This window comes from Syzygium oleosum, unplaced genomic scaffold (genome assembly GCF_021117445.2).
Source record: "Syzygium oleosum isolate NSW1041296 unplaced genomic scaffold, Sole_v2.1 Sole_v2.40, whole genome shotgun sequence".
Taxonomy (NCBI): domain Eukaryota; kingdom Viridiplantae; phylum Streptophyta; class Magnoliopsida; order Myrtales; family Myrtaceae; genus Syzygium; species Syzygium oleosum.
This window is the reverse complement of record NW_026607524.1, coordinates 1,016,950-1,036,949: the sequence shown is the minus strand read 5'-3', so window position 1 is coordinate 1,036,949 and position 20,000 is coordinate 1,016,950. Positions and strand designations below refer to the sequence as shown.

Here is a 20,000-nt window from a genome sequence, read left to right as displayed (position 1 = left end):
GGTTTTTGTCTAACCTTTTAAGGGTGGGAAGAGTTATTTATCCAGCACTGCTACTTCTTTCCAAAAACACATCAGCCTATAGTCCTTTTTGATCACGTTCAAAAGTTCAGATTCTTTCACTGGTATCCTCCCGCTTTAACAAAGCGCTTTTAAGAGAATGAGGAAATTACCAATCTCTTTCTATGTGGAGCTCTTGCCAAGGCTGTTAAACTACTTTAGATTGGCAGAGGATCTACAATGCATGATATATGAACAGATGTAAGACTTTTAATATAATATCATAATACTGTCTCTTGAAAATGAATCTGTAAGAGCTTGTTTGGCTCAACCTTTTTTAAGCATTTATGAATTTCCCTTCATATTTTTGAACATGAAAAGAAAAATTTTCTGTTTTAAAAGATTATTATATGCAGATGAATAATGGTATAACCTTTGACTCATCATTACTTACAAGTAAATATAAGAAATATATGTTTGTCTTGTTCTCATTATTATCATCCAAATTCAATGCAGCATTCAACATTTACCATTTGAATTTAGTGAACTTATATAGTTCAATGTAAGGAGGTGTTATTATTTATGCTTTTGTTATCTGTTATTCTCAATGCTGCTTTGCCATGCAGGAAGTCCCAAATTGCTTTCTTTGCAAATAGTTGGAGACGCAGTTGAAGGAAATCTGTTAAGTGTTGATAAGAGATATTGGGGTGGCGAAGAAGGAGACTCCATATTTAGATGGTTCCGGGTACTTTTGATAAATAAAATGCTATTAACTTTCTTTCATAGTCAACAGATTATCATCTCAATTTTTTTTGCATGATCCCTGGTATAGAGCTTTTTATTCTTATTATGTAACAGTAGTAAAATTAATGCAGACAAGCCCAGATGGCACACCGTATGAAATTAGAGGTGCAACTTCTTCATCGTACATGCCCTCATTCGATGAAATTGGTTGCTTCGTCTCTGTTTCCTGTGAGCCGGTCAGAGCTGACTGGGCTCGAGGGCCAATTGTTCTTTCTGAACAAATTGGCCCAGTTGCACCGGGTTAGTTAAGTTCTTACATTCTATGTTCTTGAATTTGTCCGTGTCTTGTGAGATACTTTTTGCTAGATTGGTGTCTTTTAATATTTTATGTTGGGATTATTCTTCCAACGTACCAAGGATTTTATTGGAGTTGACAATAATCTTGCATTAATGTTTTGATGCAGGTCCCCCAACTTGTCATTCTCTAGAGTTCGTTGGATCATTGATAGAAGGACAACGCTTAAGTGTTGCAGTTTCCTATAGTGGAGGGTATGATACATGAGAATCTGTCAGTAATTTCATAGGATAAAGCACAAGGAAATAATAGAATCCATTTAGCTACCCATATTTAGTGGGATATGCTTGGTTTGTTGTTGTTGTTATTTATTTTAGTCCTGAAACAGAACCATTATTTTTTTCAGGGAGAGAGGCCAGTGCGTATTTGAATGGTTCAGGTTGAGAGGTAACGGTGCTAAGGAGAAATTAAGCACTGAAGGTGAGTTATATTTTTGCAGTGTGTGCTATCTACGTTTCCCTTTAAGGTTATGCAGTCAGATATTCTTTTACTTTTTACAGATTTCCTTGATTTGACACTGGCGGATGTGGGAACTTGCATTGAACTTGTTTACACTCCTGTGCGGATTGATGGAATGAAAGGCGATCCGAGTGGCTTGCTGTCTGATATTGTTGGACCTGGTGAGCATAGCTGTTTGTTCATTGCTTCAAATAATTTGAGTAATAACTGCCCACTGAGGAAAGCTAGTCAGAGACGTATGTAACTGATCGAGTCTCCCATGTATTGCTTGTTGGCATTTTGGTGTAACAGCGGATCCTGTTGGGATGGAGCTTTTAATTCCTGATTGCTGTGAGAATGAGGAAGTAGTCCCGAAAAAATCTTATTTTGGCGGCATGCAAGGTCTTGGGGAGTATATCTGGTTCCGGGTCAAGGACAAGTTGCATGAGCCTGAACTATTGGATATTGTTAATATTCATGAAGGTGTTATTGAATGTGGTAGAGCCTTGTAAGTTCCAAGACTCAGCAATCTGTGATTAATGTTGTGCTTCCAGAATTTCATTTGGTAGAGTAGGTATTGATCATGGATCTACTCCTGTACAGAACCTACACTCCATCAATTTCAGACGTAGGTGAATATTTGGCCCTCTACTGGCTTCCTACTCGCGCAGACGGGAAATGTGGAAATCCCTTAGTTGCAATTTCCACCTCTCCAGTTTCCCCTGGTAGGAGATCATCCAGTAATATTCTTATATATGTTAAGATATGCAAAGTGCTGGTCTCAACCCCCTGCAGCAAGTCATTTTTCTTTTTTCTCTTTTCCACCCGTCTGATGTTCTTACAACAATTTTGGACTTAGGATTAAATTGCAATTCTTTTCTTTTAGTTTGCATAAGCATATGATATGCTATTTTCCTTAGTGTTATTGGAAATGGAAACAGACCAATGGTACTGATACTTTTCTGAGTGACAATGTACAATAAAGGTCCCCTCTTGTGTCAGTCTTACCCACAATATGACAATGTTTATTTCATCAGTTTGATGGGACATCCCTTCTAAACATCTTCTTGCAAATTGTTATGCCAGCTTCGCCCGCGGTGTCTAATGTTTGCATAAAGAAATTATCTTCGAGTATTTATTCTGGAGAAGGAGACTATTTTGGTGGACATGAGGGGTTGAGTCTGTATAGTTGGTATAGAGAAGATGCAGAGGGAACAATCAACCGCATAAATGGTGCAAATTCTAAAACCTATGAAGTGTCGGATTCAGATTACAATTGCCGTTTATTATTCGGGTAAGTTTCTTGCTGACACCTATTTTGCTAACTTGCCTTATCAATGAAAACTAAGGTAAGTGTTATACTTTTCACCTGAAACTTTGGAAATCAGTACTTGACCAAATTTTCTCAATTCTTGGTAGCCAAAGATTTTGTTTGAGCCAGACAAAAGGGTTACCATAAAATTTGTGGGACTAATATTGTTATAAAAGCTTAAGCTATTAAATAAAAGCAAAGTTTAATATTTAAATATGGTATCACTCACCTCACTTGTAGGCAGGATTTGACTTCAGGACCTCATGCTTTGATAGCATGTAATATTTTGTGGACCATTTTCAATTTAAAAGCTTAAAATATTAAAAGATGTGGTTTAATATTTAATGTGGTGTACATTGCAAGTTGTATTCTTTATTGGACATTTTCTTAGTGTCTCCATTGATTTTGTAAAAGATTGTTGTTCACTGAAAGTGGGATAATTTTAGTACTTCTTAATTGTAGAATTTTCAGCAAATCCTCTTCCGTATAATGTTATTTTGCAAGTGTCTTACAAGGATAAAGTATCCAGTGAATCTTCGAAAAATTTTAGTTGTGCATATTAAACTACGAAAAAAGTTGACTGTTTCTTGATATTTTGCACTAGATTCATATTCTAGTGATGCCCTGCCTAAATGCATAAAAGAAAGATGCAGACACTGCTGTTCCTGAGTCTTAGAAACTGTGCCTTGTGCTTCTGTCTCTCAAATGACCTTGAAGTTATTGGTCTTTCTGCATTGATGCATTTTAGGCAACAATATAAGCTTGAAAGTGTTCATTTGTTAATAATCAATCTTTGCCTTGCCTCCAAGTACGACTGAAATGCCTACATAATGGAAGTTTTAAGGGATATAGCTTTATGCAAACAGTTAAGTCAAATTGTAGTCTTGTGACTCATCCAAAAGTTGAGAAACATCTGTGTCACAGTTTGATAAACAGTTTAACTCATTTTATTTGGTTCTATGACACTGATTATTGTTTGCCAAGGGTTAATTTTAAGAAGAACTATCGATTGCTGTCTTGAGACTAGGGTGTTTATCATGATTTTCTATTGGGTTTTTGTAAGGAGCAATTTCTTTAGTAATAAGCTAATCTAAGCAGTATGTAGTGCTATGCTTACAAATTTATTAATTCTTGTCTGATTCTTGATCTTGAAATTGTGTCTGACAGATATATGCCAGTTCGTTCTGATTCTGTTGTTGGGGAACTCAGATTGTCTGAGCGGACAGACATTATCTTCCCTGGTGAGCCATTCCGCTTATATCTAGATTGGACAATGAGAAGGACCACTAGTTTTTTTCCTATAAAAAAGAAAGAGAAGGACCACTAGTAAGGAATTACAGAAGCATTTGCCTGTAAAGTGCTTCTTATTTCGAGTATTCTGTCCGTCAAAAGCAGATTATCTCATTGCAGTTCAAAGTTCTATTGACTTGGTAACGGATGAGCATTCAATATTGGACTGGGAGATATTCATCTTGATAGTGAAATCTGAGCAAAGGAGCATAGTTTTTATAAGAATCAGAGGCTGCGATGTAACTGCGTATTTGACATATAAAAGTACATTGCAATAACGTTGCAATTACAGAGTGGATTGTTGGTTGTTTGTGAAAGGGTAAAGAGAGCACAGAGCGTAATTTCTCCGAATGTGGGATGACGTCAGGTGTTTTTTTTTTTCGTCGAAATTGTCAGGTAGTTGAATTACTCAAAAAAAAAAAAGAAAAGAGATTCTGATGTCATAGACACTGCATTTCTGAAGTCACTACCTGACACTGAATTTGTGTAAGCATTACATGAATATGTTCTATTATAATACTTTGATGTCATCGACATCTGATTTTTGGGAGCGCTAAATCTTGATCATTTGATGCTGGGGTCATTGGTGTTGAAATTAGTTGAAACAATGAGAGTTGAATTGCAACTGAATGATACCTTAACTAGTTTATTCAAATTTAAATTTGTCAATTTTTTATGTCAGAGGATCTGAAAGTAGAGATGCTTGCTCTCACTGGGAAGGCCATCGAACGCGATGTACTCACGGCTGTCGAAGTGATTCCAGAAAATGAAACCCAACAACATTTATGGAGCACATACAAGAAGGATGTCAAATATCAATGGTATTCACTCTCTTCTCTCCCCAAATTTACTTATTTAGTGCTGTTGATTAATCAATGATTCTATCGTAGATTAGAAAGTGGTGTCCTGTCCTATTTATAGAAAAAATGTCTCAATATGCGTTTAAGTCCCACAATTGGAACTTTCTTAAGAGAATTTAATTCCTGCTGGAGAGGAATCCTTCTAAACGAAGTATACTCAGAGGAATTTTGATTCTCTATTGCAATATGAATAATATAAAGAGCCGTACCAATCCAAACCTTTTGTTGAACAAAACAGGACACTTGTGAATTGAAATTTTAGTTTGAAGCTCTAATTGGTAAAGTGAATTCCAGTTTAAAATTTTATTATCGCTTTGCATATATCCCAGTGGTCATTTCTCATGGATGCAAAGAATCCTCTCCAAGTTACTAATGTTTGGTACGATTGAGTTAGGGTAATCGTATATTGTTTACTTATTCCCATTTTCTATAGGTTCTGTTCATCGGCAGTAGATCAAGACTTATTTGAACCATTAACTACACAACGGTCCTGCTCCTACAAGGTTCGATTTGAGGATATTGGTCGATGCCTCAGATGTGAATGCATAGTAACGGATATCTTCGGAAGATCAACTGAACCAGCATATGCTGAGACTGCTCCTGTTCTACCAGGTACCTCACATTTCCACCAAAGTAACTGGACTGAGCGTGTGGAGATTTTGAATGTATTTGGCTCACACCTTTTTGTCATTGGTCACGCTCCACTGGTCCTCCATTGATATTTTGATAGACTATTGTTGCATACTGTACTGTGATATTCCCATTAATAAAGTAAATCCTTAGGTTTCAGCTTATCATGTAGTGGTCCAAAACATGGTTTTGAAATGTGGGGAGTAGTGGCCTCTAACGGTATCTGCGGGTAAGGATATCGATGCACACTGGTTTAGCGGTGAAATGAAAAGTCTCATCAGAGATGTTTGTAATAACATTAGGCAGCTTCCACAGCTCCTTGCACTGCCTTACCAGCCCCCAATAGTTCTGCGGATCTTACCTACGTACTGATCTTTATTGCTGCATCACTCATTGCGCTTGGACCACGCGTGTGCATGTGTATGCGTGGGAGCGAGCGAGCGAGAGAGATGGGTTACTGCAGACAGACCCGAAATTGTTGACAGTGACTAGATGGTGATTTGTGCCAGGTAAAGTTGTCCGAGCTGTGAAACACCGGGTCAACAATATGAACATCATCAGTACTGCGTAGTAATGGATATTTTGTCAGTTTCTCAATGTACAATGGAGTCTGTTAGATGCTTTTGTTACGAGTTGTGGGCTGGGAGAAGTGATCTGGTGTTGTCTTGAATTTAATGTTGAGGCACATAGGTGGTTCTTTATAGTAAAAGGATTCTGCACCTTGGCATTGTTGATACAATGTCAATCCTGTTTCGATTTTCCATGGTCCTTTAGATACTTTGTTAGGATTATAAAGCTGCTTTGCTGGTACCTTTCCCTGGTCAATTTGGTGATATACAAAAAGACTACGTCCATTTATACAAGTCTTGGCTTCTTTTAGAGTGCGGGATTCTTTCGTCTCTATACTTTCTTCTTTCCAAGTTAAGGGAAGATCTTTTGATAATCTGCCATCTATCTTTCTTCAATGTGAAAATCTTGTTCTTTCTCTAACTCTTATTGTATAATCTGCCATCTTTCTTCAGGTTCTCCCAAAATAGATAGACTGGAAATTGAGGGCAGGGGCTTCCACACAAATTTGTATGCTGTTCGAGGAATTTATAGTGGTGGGAAGGAAGGGAAAAGCAAGATTCAGTGGCTTAGGTCTATGGTTGGAAGTCCAGATCTTATCTCCATACAAGGCATGTCATCCCCATGAATAATTCTTTTGGTCTTTGTGTTCACTTCTAAACTAACGGTTAAGTCTATTGAGCATTAAATGTTATTTGTCCCCTTATGGTTACTCATGAAGAAACCTGGTTTCCTTATCTGTTCTTCATATAAAGTTGCAAGCCTTAGCTTTAGGGGAGGATGCACTTTAAGAGAAAGATACACTATGTACTTGTTAGAAAGTCCAACCCAAAAGCTTAAGCTATTAGGTGGCGGGAGACCACATGAATATAAAGAGCATTTAGGACCCGTTGTCAATCAATGTGGGATAATACTTCAACACCTTCACTCACGTGCAAGCCAGATTACGAGTAGCATGTGAAATTTTGACTACACACATTCATGTGGAATTTTTACCACGCACATTCGCGAAAGGGATAGCATTGGCTCTGATACCATGTTAGAAAGTCCAACCAAAAAGCTTAAGCTATTAGGTGGAGGGAGACCACATGAATATAAAGAGTATTTAGGACCCGTTGTCAATCGATGTGGGATAATACTTCAACATTACTCTTGGTTCCATTGTACATAGCCTGCAATGCATGGTATGATTTATGGAGGTAAGCCTTTAAGGCTCTGGAAACTGAAGGGCTATGCTTTATAGTAGGTTGGGCAGGTTCGTATAATTTTTTCTGAACCGGGGTGTGGATAAGAAATTGCTAGCATGTTTAGAAATTGCAATTTGGACATTACAACTGATTGTAATGTTAACTTAAAAAAATTATCCATAAACACTTGTTTTTTTTATAAGTACTGATATTATTTAGTGTTTTTATTAGCTGTAGAGTTAATATTTCCTTGAAAACGATGGGTAATTTGCATCACCTTTACTCTGAGACAAACTCCATGATCATACCATTGCATTTGACGCCTTATCATTCAAAATTTTTGAAAAGAAAAAAAGGCAATCAAAGGTTTAACAGGGGTCAACTTTTGTCTTTTCGTTTGGTAAGTAGTGAAGAAGTTTTTGTTTTTTGACAGAAAATATAAGCTGACTGAAACAGATATGACATTGAAACTTTTCTTAAGTGGAGGACCTGGTTCAAGTGTGCATGAAAAATCCACTACTTGGAAGGGAATGGGTGGGGACATTGGACCTTCAATGAATAATACTTTCCTTGCTTTCTCCCTTACCCTCTGGTCTTGAACTTAATTTAGTGGCTCTTTTCAAAAGGCATGAATGCAAATAAAAAGCATCTACTGGATAAGGTTCGTGACCAGCTGTTCTTTGTAATAGTCCTGCCACGAACTGTTCCCAAGCATACTATCTTTGTGCTCGGTAGATCCTTACAAACAGACATGTCTGGGCATGGTGATGATTCTATTTGAGTGGCACTCTCCTAAAAGAAAAGACTAGTAGCGGTCCCATCCTCTAAATTTAATGGTTTTGATAGATCCCCTACAATAGTTCGTCTTGATCAAGATCCAGAACTACCCTCAACGATTTGCATGGCCACAAATGGGGTGCTTCGAAAAGCTTAGACTCACCATGGGCGCTACTGAAAGCCTTGTGGGTTGTGGTTAGGGAGGTTTGGAACCCTTCTCCCCCCCCCCCCCCCCCCCCTGTAGAGACTGGTATAATACAATTCAACATTTGTTAAGTTTGGGTTTGATTGTGTTTGGGTTTGGATCCCTTCCCCCCAGTGGAGACTGGTGTTTCAATTCGACCATTTGTTTGTCTGGGTTTAATTCAATTCCATCGAGAGTTTGATTTCACAATTTGTCTTCTATCTTTATGTACACGTGTATTTGGAATACTTTTGGTCTCATCCATGTTTTCTTACTTTTTGGAAACTCAAACTCGAACAACTATCACCTTACCAAAAAAAAAAAACTCGAACAACTATCACTTGGATGTTTTGGACTGCTCTGTTTTATGCTTGTGGGTCTCTGTGAGGTTCCATCATTTCCATAAACTGTGCCACTCTTAGTTGTTCTGCTTTCGCTCAATCCTTCACTTGTGACTTCCCTTCCTTCAGTTAAAACATGCGTCTATGGTAGTGCCATATCCTTGTTTCTGGTCAAGTGGTTATTTTGTGAAGTCTGTGAAATAGTTCCCCCAGTCATGACCACTGATGGCTGAGATGAAGTTTCGAGAGACACTCATAAGCTCATATTTTTTTTTTTTGCTTGAAATTAGCTCATACTTTAACTTACTGGATTTTATGACTGCAAGCTTTTTTTCGCCAAAAGAACTGCTAGCTTTTAAGAATTTTGTTTTCCCTCTTTAGAATGAAGATCCATGAAACTAATTAAAGCATACAAGTCCTTTATTTGCCAATTTCATGAACTTGAAAGTTTCATCACTGTCTGGCCATGGGCACCTTGAATTACATGAATTTGCTCCTTATGTAGAAGAGAATTGCTATGTGCATGCTTAGGTAGATAATTTTTTATTTATCCCCGTATTGCATCCACTTTTACTGTATGTGATTTGGGAGGTCAAACTATGTTGCAGGAGAGACGGGAAGAATGTACGAAGCTAATGTTGATGATGTAGGTTACAGGTTAGTGGTAATCTACACTCCTGTAAGGGACGATGGAGTTGAGGGGCAACCGGTGTCTGCATCTACTGATCCTATTGCAGTTGGTAAACAAATCAAAATCCCTAACTTATTTGTTTGCACCTTTTCTGTCTAACTGAAATGAGTATTGCTGAAAATGATCTTTTACCTCTTTGAGTTTTCCGGATCTTCTTGGGCTATTCTTCCTTTTCAAAGTCTTCAATTGTATGCATATGTTTTTGTGATGGTATTACCATGATTTTTCTTCATTCGGATGTCCTAATCGCTAGATTATAGCTGACTGAGTTTGTAATTTGTGGCATATGAATGTAAAGGTTTGAATACATACAGTTCAGTAACTATTATAATTGAGCTTATGACTAAGAAAGGAAACTACTTAAATGAGATAAAACATGACAGTGACTCTAAAAAGCTATTAAAGTCATATTAGGGAGATATGAAGATAGACACCATTCCTCACTTTGCTGTTGAGATTATTACCTAGGAAGCAAGAAAGATTATAGAGTGTGGTGTATTAGTTTGTCTATGTGGAAACAAAGAACATGGATTTTAAATCGTTGCTTCAGGGCATGGAACAGGGAAAAATGAAAAAAGAAAATTTATCCAAGGAAGATTATGGCTAATGCAGGGATGTTTTGAGTTATGGCAAGTGGCGGCTAAGTTATAATATTTCCTTCATTGGAGTTAGTTGTATATGGTTGGATCATCTGCACTTTAATTGTTTTCCTTTCTCGAGTGATCTATCAAAAGTAACTAAATTCTCCTACTTACTTATGTCCTTTTAATCACAGTCTATGTCACTATATAAAACCATTGGATTACCATTTGACAAAATTTAGATAGCGTTACTGATTTTCCCCTCATAGAACCAAAGATGAAAGAACATAGTTGAATTTGAGTATCATGTTCCCCTCATATAACGTCTGAACTTCTCTATGGACCTAGCTAGTGAAGATATAAAGACATATGGCATACCAAATGCATGTTTAATAAAGAATTATATTCCTTGTTTAGTAAATTAGAATTGGGTGGCCAAAAAACCTTGACTTCTAAAAAGCTTTATTTGAAAGCTCACTAATAATAACACTTTGAGACACTACACATACTGTATACGAAGTGATGTGACAAGCTATAATCGAGCCTTTGAGCAGGTGATCCGTTTTTAACATCCGATAAAATCTGCCACATCACTTAGCACATTAGTTCATGAGACTGGTCTTAGTATGTCTATCATTACTCTTGCACTTTTACAAAGGTAATGTGCCTACAAGATGAGGCCCAGGTCCCCTCACATCCGTCCTTGTCTCCTTTTGGCTTGTTGCCATTTGGTTTCTGTCTTTAAGAATATCTTCAAAAGTTATTATCTATCTGGTTTACAAATTGATACTGAATTTTCCATATCTTTTGTATTGCAGAGCCTGATGTCCTTAAAGAAGTTAAGCAGAAGCTTGATCTTGGATCAGTGAAATTTGAGGTGATGCTTGTAGCTTTATGATGATTCATGACTTGTAAACTTACCTCAGTCCTACTGGGGTAAATGCTCATTGGTCCTTTTGTATTGAAAACATCATCCTAGTCCCAGATTCTAGGTACTGTTCATTTTGGCTACGGGGCATTGATGAGCAACAGTTCTTTCTTAGAACTTAGTTCACTGATGGAATTCATTTAGCAAATTGAGAATCATGTCTATCTAACTCAAAAGCATAACTTCTACTAAAAAGAGTAACTAATTATAATTCGTTAATGTTCTGCAACATTTTGCCTCAATCTTGTAGTTCGTGTAAGTCTGATGGTATGGCAAAAGGTTATCATGATTTGTAACTTGGATGTCACCGAGATTTTTCGTAGTAGCTTTTTAAGTAGCATATTAAGTATCAGTTTGGCGCTTGAAAATACTATCTATATGAGGATAACATCATACTTCTATTGTGTACCATATGTTCTCTTATTTTCATCTCTTTCCTCTTATTTCAAATTTCAGTGTGATAAATTTGTTTTTAGTGCTTAATTTGACAACAGCATGCATCTTTTTTAAGTATGGCCATGTTAAATGTGTTTGGGGACAAGCTGATACCCATCCAAAGTGAAACAACATAGAACCCTGCCGTTTCTCTCCCTGTTTTCTCTTGATAATTGAACTGTCATTTTGCACTTTATCTTGGTGATATAACACTAAGCTCTTTGCAAGCAGGTTCTCTGCGACAAGGACCGAAACCCGAAAAAGGTTATCATATTTGCTTTTATGTGATGTCTCTCATGGGAAAGAGATTTTTCAAGCTAGACGCTTATTTGATTGTCGGTTACAGGTTCCTGGTGAGGGAAATCTTGAGAGAAGAATACTGGAGATCAATAGAAAAAGAGTCAAAGTTGTTAAGCCTGGTTCAAAGACTTCTTTTCCAACCACAGAAATTCGTGGAAGCTATGCTCCTCCTTTCCACGTAAGTCTCAGTGTGTGAATGCTAGTATGGAGTAACAGCATATATTCGCATCAGAACTGGCCCATAAATCTCATCACATAATTCCTTCCACCCACCAGCTTGTGACCCTTCACTCACTAATGAATTGATAATTTCAGTTTGCGATTTGCTGGGAGTACCATTTTAATGATTTCTGTTCACTATTGGTCTGAGATGCTTATGATAAATAAGTTATATGGCGCTTGAAATTTGCTTGGAAATGTAATAGTGGAATATGTAAACATGTGTAGTTCTGACTCCCCTGACCAGGCTAATCCAGCTATAAAAAATGTTTTAGGTGGTGTCCTAACGTCGTATTCAACACAATTTGTCTTGTGAAACAAGTGAAGTGCCCATACTTTGCTGTGGTTCCTGTCTTTCTTTAAGCAGCCGCACCAGACTGACCTATTTTGTGAAATCTTGTTTCTTTCCGTAAAACAAGGTAAAAGCCCTATGCGGACTATATAGTCATCCAAACAGTAGAGACCAACAGAGTATGATCCAAATCATATTACTGTCATATGATAGATAGATACCATCTCTAGATTCTCTAATACTTTAGATTAAGAAATAGTTTCGAGTTCATTAAAAAATATTAAAGACCCGTCACATCGCTTTCCCTCCTCACATGCATGTTAGATTTCTCAATGCTTCTGCTTGTATAACTAAGGGCATCATTTTCTGTGACAGGTGGAGCTTTTCCGCAGTGACCAACATAGTCTTAGGATCGTAGTTGATAGTGAGCATGAAGTAGATTTGATGGTGCAGTCCAGACACTTGCGAGATATAGTAGTCCTTGTCATCCGGGGTCTTGCGCAGCGTTTCAACAGTACATCTCTCAACTCCCTACTCAAAATAGAAACATGAGTGTAAGGGACGACTGTATAGTGTTCATTGCTTTGGTGTGACATCTAGCTGGACTTTAGAAATTGTCAGGTTACTTGCAAAACTGTCTTGCTCGAGTGAAAATTCTTCTTCTCATGTCCTACCATTTTCTTGGCATCGCCGTTTGAGTCTATAATTAGTGTTAGTAGTCTTGCACTGACTAAAGAGTGAGGGTCTCCCTGTTGTATATTTGGTGACAGTGATCACATATTAAAAGTTATTTGCTGAACGTCGGTGTGTATCTTTCCAACAAGATTCACAGTAATAGTTATTTGCTGATTTCTATCATTGTGTGGACAACTGCTTCCATTTTGCTTCTGCAATCTGCATCGGGAGATATCATTGGAATTTGATTTGTTTTGTGGTTTTGAGTATGACTCGGCAAAGATAAAACCAAATCTTGAGAACTCGGCCGAACCCACTCAGGGAAAGTGTACCGGCGGACTTTACTTAATTTTGACAAAAGTAAAATAAGATCACTCCCATATGGCTCCAAAACTTTCGGCTTGGGTCGGGTCAACTAGTTTCGAAATGAGACGAAGTGATTTGGTTCTCCTTTTTCTTGGGTCACAAGTTTAACGATGGAAATTACACTATGGAGTCTTGTTAGTCAAGACATGATCATATGAGCTGTCTAGAGGGAATCACGTGATTTTTCTTAAGTTCCGGTATTGAATTTATAATTGATGAGAACAATGCAATCGCAAAAGGAAACAACTAGAATGTTTTTGCTTTTAAAATTAGTTTGCATGATTCAAACATGAATGATTTCAGCTTCAAATATTCTGCAGATCATAGCAACAGTGGATTTCTATTTAACAATTAAGATGGAGAGTAAGAAATTTCAGAAAGTTTTGAGGTGTTTAGGAACTTCAGATTATAGAAATTTATCTACTTATGTTAAACAAGATTAGTCGATGTGTAAAAAAAATTAGTGAAGTAGGATGATAAAGATTCATATCTAAGAAATCCTCGAGCCTTTTGTTTATTATAAATAATAAGCTCGAACCCTGCTCTTAGAATATGAACCCATTTTTCACTGAACATGTATAAACATCAACATTTCGGCTAAGCAGAGAGATGGCTGTATTTTCCAAACTTCCTTGTTTCTAATTGGCGAATTACAATATGGACATCACCCGAATGTAAAAACAAGTACAAATTGGTACGAGCGCAATAGATGTATGTGCTTGCAAATCAAATCGGAGGATTGAGTTTTTGACATAATCTTCATTGAGATGTAAGGGCTGTACATCATGAAAGGTCACACGGGTGTGATTAGGGATTGTGTTTCCTCTTTTGACTCCTTGCTGGAATTTTGCTGCGCTCCCAACATCGACGTGGTGTGCATAATGCAAAGGTGCTTTGAGCATCGGATACAGCTCATATGATAGTGCCACGGGTTGATACTTGAAATTGAGACGGTTCGCCTAAGCTATAAGCCTTTGGTTCGTTGGGTCGCCTAAGCTATAATCCTTTTTCCCATGGATCAATCGCTCGCTTGCTCACTAACTCACCCGGATCGTAGAGAGAGAAAGTATTTAGAGAGAGAAGCTTTGTGAGAGAATAACTTGTATTATTCAAGGTTGGATGATATAAATGAGGGGTAGAACATTCCTATTTATACATGAGGCCTTCCACTTACTACTGTTGATCATCCCTTGATCAAACGGTGGAGATCCACTCTCCTCAACTACCGTCTACTCTGTTAAATTCAAGATTGCTATCTACACCATTAAATACAAGAAATATCTTGAATACATATATACATTTCCCATACCGTCCTTAAGAGTAATTTAAGATTCTAATGAAAACCTTGGAGCCCAAGACACTTCAAGTCTTGCCGATCATTTCGACCATCTCTTCTGTCGCTCGGGTCTTGAAACCTCCGGTCCGTCACAATAGCACATGTGAAGAAACAAGCAAATCATTACAGGTGGGAGCTTTTAGTTAAAATTCAGATGCATAGTTAGTTGGAATGCATATCAAGCTGACATTGCGGTTGATTAGTTCCACTTCGTCAATCGTGTAATATGTGTGCAAGATATGATAGACCCACATAATTTTTTTTTTCATGTTTGTCGATATATAAGCTTCATTTCGTTGTTCAAAACAAATGCGATGCAAGTGGACTACATCTCAGCACAACCCCATACCAGGGAGTGCAAATAAAAGGGCTACATGATCTCATATGCGTTTCTCCGATTTATGATTTTTTTGCCATTTCGGCTGTATGATCGCCGAATCCGTTACCCAGTATTTGGAATCGAATTTGCAGCAACATCATAAAAATAACTAGAGAAAAAGATCAAAGAAATCGATTGTTTATTGCGCACGTACAGTCAAAGAGTAGTCAGGACTTGCCAAAGTAGGTGATGTCTTCAATTTTTTAGCATGATGGAAGCCAAGATTCTCTTCTTGTAGACTAGTTTAAAAAAATCATTGTTATTGAAGAAGAAATGGTGGAAAAACAGTGAGCGGTCGGTGAAATTTCCCATGAATCAGAGAGACGGGATGGGGAAAAGCAGATGATGAACAGTTGAAGTTTGAGATGGATGAAAGTCACGTGCACACACGAACACACAGCAAATATACAACTGTTTTGCAGACAATGCTCGACAAGTTCAAGGGCAGATCACCTCCTCAAGTCCTCGACAAGCGGACGTCGCGACTTGATGGCCGAAGCGAGGCTTCCCATGCAAAGCATCGTGCCCTAATGAGCATCCCATTTTTGATTTCCGACGACGTTAGGGAAACACCGCCATGTCATGATAAAATGGAATACTCATTTGAGCAAGAGGCCTTCCACCGGAAGAAGGGACGAGAACGGCACCACCATGAAAAGCAAACGAGAAGACATCACGGTGCCGACGACGAGAATGATTTGTACATGGGCCTCTTCGGCATTTATAAGCGTGGATCTCTCATCTGCCGTTGGAACAAAACCAGAACGTTTGAGAGGTGGTTGCAGCAGCCTAATCTTCCTCTGGTGCAAAATGGGATGGTTGAAAGTATAGTAAGCCAAGCCACTCCCCTAAGTTATTCTCCTATCTAAAACCAAGTGAAAAGTAGTGTGCATGTGGGTGCTGGGTTTGGCTGTTAGCTGAAGTCTCCGAGTCCTGTTCAAAGTCCTCGTCGTCCATTCTTCGCCATGCATGCATATGCGGTACGTTCACCGGCTACTTCACATTAGCGTACTTCCCTTGTATGCCTGTACTATGCCCTCATGTACTGAGGTACTCAGCTCTAGCCACATTGTACTTCTTTATTTAAAGGTTTACCATAGTTTTGGAAGCAATAATTCTTTACATTTAGCTACCAGAGCACTCTCTCCCTTTCTCTCTCTGTCTCTCTCTTCAATATATGATCTTCAATCGCCTCGCGGTGTATCGTGTGGCGGCGCTTCAATCAGGGGGACGGGATGGAAAACATACGAACGGCTAAAAAGGAAGTGCATGGCTTGTTCTCATTCTCTGTCCATCTTTTTCAGTTCCATTAGCGACACGAATCCGAGCGATAACTTCAGCTAATCTAGTACGTTTACCAATACGCATTCGCGCCATTTACAATACGTAGATCCCATTAAGATCTCCTGTGGGTCTCGCTCAATTTTCCGAACGGTTCCTTCCTTCCTTCTGCACAAGACTTTCTGTTCTTCCGGGGGCGCCGGAAGCCAAGCGCCGAGAACGAATTCCATCATTTCGCCTGTACCTAAAGGAGCTGTGTCTTTGGGAGACTTTTTGTTTGCCTTTTGATTGGTGGCTCTTCTGCTGACTTTGATTGGTCGTTGCCCTGCTTTCATATTCTTTCATTTCTGATGGTGACGTACGGTGGTGATACATATGACCCGAGGGAATGTCGGATGTTCTTTTGTCGGCACTGTGGAGATTGGCATTATCTTTGAAACCTATTTTGTTTGTTTGTTATGGTGAGGGGTGCATGCTTTTGTCGGAGAGATGTATTCATGATTATATATTTTGAAGTCATGTCACAAGGTATTAATGTCTCGTCAATCTTAGCTACCGACACGAATTTGATCTAGTTTGCTAAAAGGAGAAGATGGATTTAGGTCAAAGTTCTCTTAACGAGTGCTTGTCAAGTAACTGATTAAGCATACTAAATGAGATTCTCGTTGGCCTTTCGGTCGAACCAAAATTACAGCCCATCAGTCTGCCCATCAATAAAAAGTACATTTGATGAGTTGCGGGCCAGGTGAGTCTAGCTCGGGTGCAGGCCTGCCCAAAGATGCCTTTGGTCGCTTGTGGGTCCTGAACCACTAGACCCATGATTAGATTTGGTTGTGTCCCTCCTAAAATGAAAAATCATACCGGTTCCTTTTTGTCCAATTCAGCTTATCGGGCGGTTTGTGAATTCGACATTGCCTTTATATGGCGGTGTGTATGCAGGTCATATCACATGGGGTCATGTTGGCAGAGCAAATTTGTTCAATTCCATCACAAAAGTCACGAAGCCTATGAACTATGCATGCTTTAATGCGTATATTCCGTTCTCCTTTTTCCCTTACGCAAGCTTAGGCATCTTACCCACATGACCACATGTGGCCTCTATATTTGGTCAAATCTTTTGGTGCCAGATCCAATCAAAAGATGGTGTTTTGACTTAGCACGTTCCATTTGTTAACACTATCGCAATTCGAAGCAAATATTAAAACGTGTGGTCCAGGCGGTTGACTGCATCATCTCCTCATCCGTCTGCAAAATCTCTCCTACAATAGTAGTATACATCACCCACCCACCAAAAGCTGTCCATACTATATATGGCTTAGTCTCGGTCCAACCACCCATCTTAAAGAGGATCCCCCTTGATCCAAATTTGACTATTGTTATCACCCTTTTGCTCCTTTAGATGGATCGAATAATTATTAAAGGGAATGTCCTAATGTTTGTGCAGATACATCAATCTGCATATTCACTTATGAAAGCCTCTAATGAGTTTTGTTTGCTAGATTTCAACTCGCATCTCCGACCCATAATCCTCTTCCACCTATTTACCAAATCGCTTCTCCGACCCATAGTCCTCGTGCAAAAGGTTTAGGATTGAATTGGCACAAATGCAAAAGGTTTAGAACTCAATTGGCACCAAAAAAAGGTTTAGGACTCAATTGACACTAATGCAAAAGGTTTATGACTGAATTGGCACCAATGCAAAAGGTTTATGACTTAATTGGCACCAAAAAAAGGTTTATGACTAAATTGGCACAAATGTAAAAGGTTTAGGACTAAATTTGCACCAAAAAAAGATTTAGGACTAAATTGACACAAATACAAAAGATTTAGGACTTTTTTGACACTTTTCCCCGTGCAACACCCTTTCACCCCTTATCGTGCAAATTGATATGTTTGTAAAAATCTGAGGATGCTTACTTTATGGAAAAGTCATGGTCACCCTAAGTTTTAGCACGTCAAAAAGTTTTCAGACAAAATGAAAGTCAACTATTCATATTCGGAACTCTCACTTCGGGAAACAGGCTGAGTCTTTTTGTTTTATACACTAAATTAGAAAATAGGGAGACAATTTTTGTCGAATTGTCATAAGCATGTTCATACTCTGTGCTTACAGAAAATGTCATAATTTTCATTATATATGTCAGTAATAAAAGTATAATCGCTTTGTGTGCAGGTGAAAAATTGATATTTAAATTTTTTTTTGCTTGATGAGATTGTTTATAAAATAGAAAAGATTCAAATTTTAAAACTGGAATACATAAAAGATAGAATGGAAGGATTAATTTAAACATTTGTCCAATGATACGATATTTATAAAATAGCTAATTGATGATATTTTGGGGAAGAAAAAAAAGATTGAGATGGGTTAAATTAACTTACGATGGAAACATGTTAATTCGTATCAATTCTTGTTGTATACGGAGTTAAAAGCATTATTATGTCACGTCATATTCCGGCTTTTTTCGTAATCATATTTTTTTTTGTATTACATAAACGGGACGTTTTCAATATTGTCAGCCAAAAAGAAAAAAAAGCAAATGAGGTTAAAGTATTTCCTGTGAATCGTGTTCTCGTTCACCTTAACCTATAATAACAAGTTGCCTTTTTTTAAAAGCTGTCTTCTTTTTTATTCTCTGTTTATTTTTTAATGCTTTGCCATAATAAACGGCAAGGATCTTTTACACGATTATCCAAACGAAAAATATATGAATCTAAATTTTTTAGAATAGTTTAATTTTATTTTGGACATATAATACATTAGCAAGTTGTTTGTTTTACGTGTGCAAAATTTTATGAATGTAAGCAGATGCTAAAATTTAAAATGAAATACAACACGTGTGTATGAAAAACTATTAAAAGTGAAACCTTTATATTGTCAACATAACCAAAAAAAAAAAGATAACACAAAAAAAAATCATCTTTAAAACTATACTATTTGCAAGTGTAATACCGTAAAATTATAATTAAAGTTGAACATTTATGATGGTTCGCACTCGAGGTGATATCATAACTTCTACAAAACGTCGTGCAACATTAAAAATTTAGATATTTAAATATTCATAACATTTAATACTAGATTACAGCAACAAGTCATTTGTCTTTGTAAAACATTGAAATTCAAAAATTAAAATAATAAATAGCAAGACATTTTTATATTATATTACGACAAAATTTCGTGACCCTTTGTAGTATTTCGCGAGATTTATTACTAACCTAAATATACCTTGTTCTCAGTAAATGCAAGTCGTTCTTAGTACATGAAAGTTGTTTTCGGTGAATGAAAGTTCTTGGTAAAAAGCTAGTGTTTACGAGTTACATATGTAATTTATTATCCATCTTTATTTCTTAAAAATTTACATATGTAATTCTACCTTTTTAGAAAAACTTACATTATTGACTTTTTGTTCGGTTTCTTAGTTTTCTTGATATTATTTTTCCTTTTCAATTAAAATTTCTACTGCAATACAAGTAACATTTACTGTGTAATACATATTCGCACAAGCATAAAATTTTTTCGCTATAAGAATATGTGACCTGTTTAGTAGGTGAAGAAATTTACCGTTTTAAATTAATTTTTCGTTCTATCATGGTCAGCTTAGAAGCCTTCTTTGTAACTTCGGAGGTACATTTCTGTCTGATTTTTCGATCTATTGATGATGCATATCATTTTACATAGAGCGTAGAAATTTTTTAAAAACAAAATGCCCATTAATAAAAAACTTTTATGGAAACTAGTTTGATAGCCTATGGCCTAATTCCCTAAAAGAAAATCTCGACTTTAAGTCCAATCCCAATTGTGCCTCGAACTTTTAGTTTTGTCGAAAAAAAAAATCAC

The 20,000-nt window shown here is 37.4% G+C and overlaps 1 protein-coding gene and 1 long non-coding RNA gene across 2 annotated transcripts in view; one reads left to right on the top strand and one right to left on the bottom strand.

The window, feature by feature from the left end:
- Positions 1 to 12,986, top strand: part of LOC115684166 (187-kDa microtubule-associated protein AIR9) — a 33,182-nt gene extending 20,196 nt beyond the window's left edge. Inside the window, exons 21-37 of the mRNA XM_030608868.2 lie at positions 624 to 742; positions 873 to 1,041; positions 1,206 to 1,290; positions 1,443 to 1,516; positions 1,597 to 1,716; positions 1,847 to 2,042; positions 2,138 to 2,259; positions 2,621 to 2,828; positions 4,014 to 4,087; positions 4,819 to 4,957; positions 5,430 to 5,608; positions 6,649 to 6,804; positions 9,291 to 9,422; positions 10,773 to 10,831; positions 11,549 to 11,581; positions 11,664 to 11,795; positions 12,504 to 12,986. Coding sequence (XP_030464728.2) covers positions 624 to 742; positions 873 to 1,041; positions 1,206 to 1,290; positions 1,443 to 1,516; positions 1,597 to 1,716; positions 1,847 to 2,042; positions 2,138 to 2,259; positions 2,621 to 2,828; positions 4,014 to 4,087; positions 4,819 to 4,957; positions 5,430 to 5,608; positions 6,649 to 6,804; positions 9,291 to 9,422; positions 10,773 to 10,831; positions 11,549 to 11,581; positions 11,664 to 11,795; positions 12,504 to 12,680 — 2,174 coding nt within the window. The 3' untranslated portion in view covers positions 12,681 to 12,986. The remainder of the gene's footprint in view (positions 1 to 623; positions 743 to 872; positions 1,042 to 1,205; positions 1,291 to 1,442; positions 1,517 to 1,596; positions 1,717 to 1,846; positions 2,043 to 2,137; positions 2,260 to 2,620; positions 2,829 to 4,013; positions 4,088 to 4,818; positions 4,958 to 5,429; positions 5,609 to 6,648; positions 6,805 to 9,290; positions 9,423 to 10,772; positions 10,832 to 11,548; positions 11,582 to 11,663; positions 11,796 to 12,503) is intronic.
- A 1,267-nt stretch (positions 12,987 to 14,253) lies between these two features.
- Positions 14,254 to 16,415, bottom strand: LOC130135959 (uncharacterized). The gene is made up of 2 exons (XR_008815090.1): positions 14,514 to 16,415; positions 14,254 to 14,425 (listed from the first exon to the last, which is right to left on the bottom strand). It is a non-coding gene; the product is annotated as an uncharacterized LOC130135959 (long non-coding RNA).
- Between the last annotated feature and the right edge of the window lie 3,585 nt (positions 16,416 to 20,000).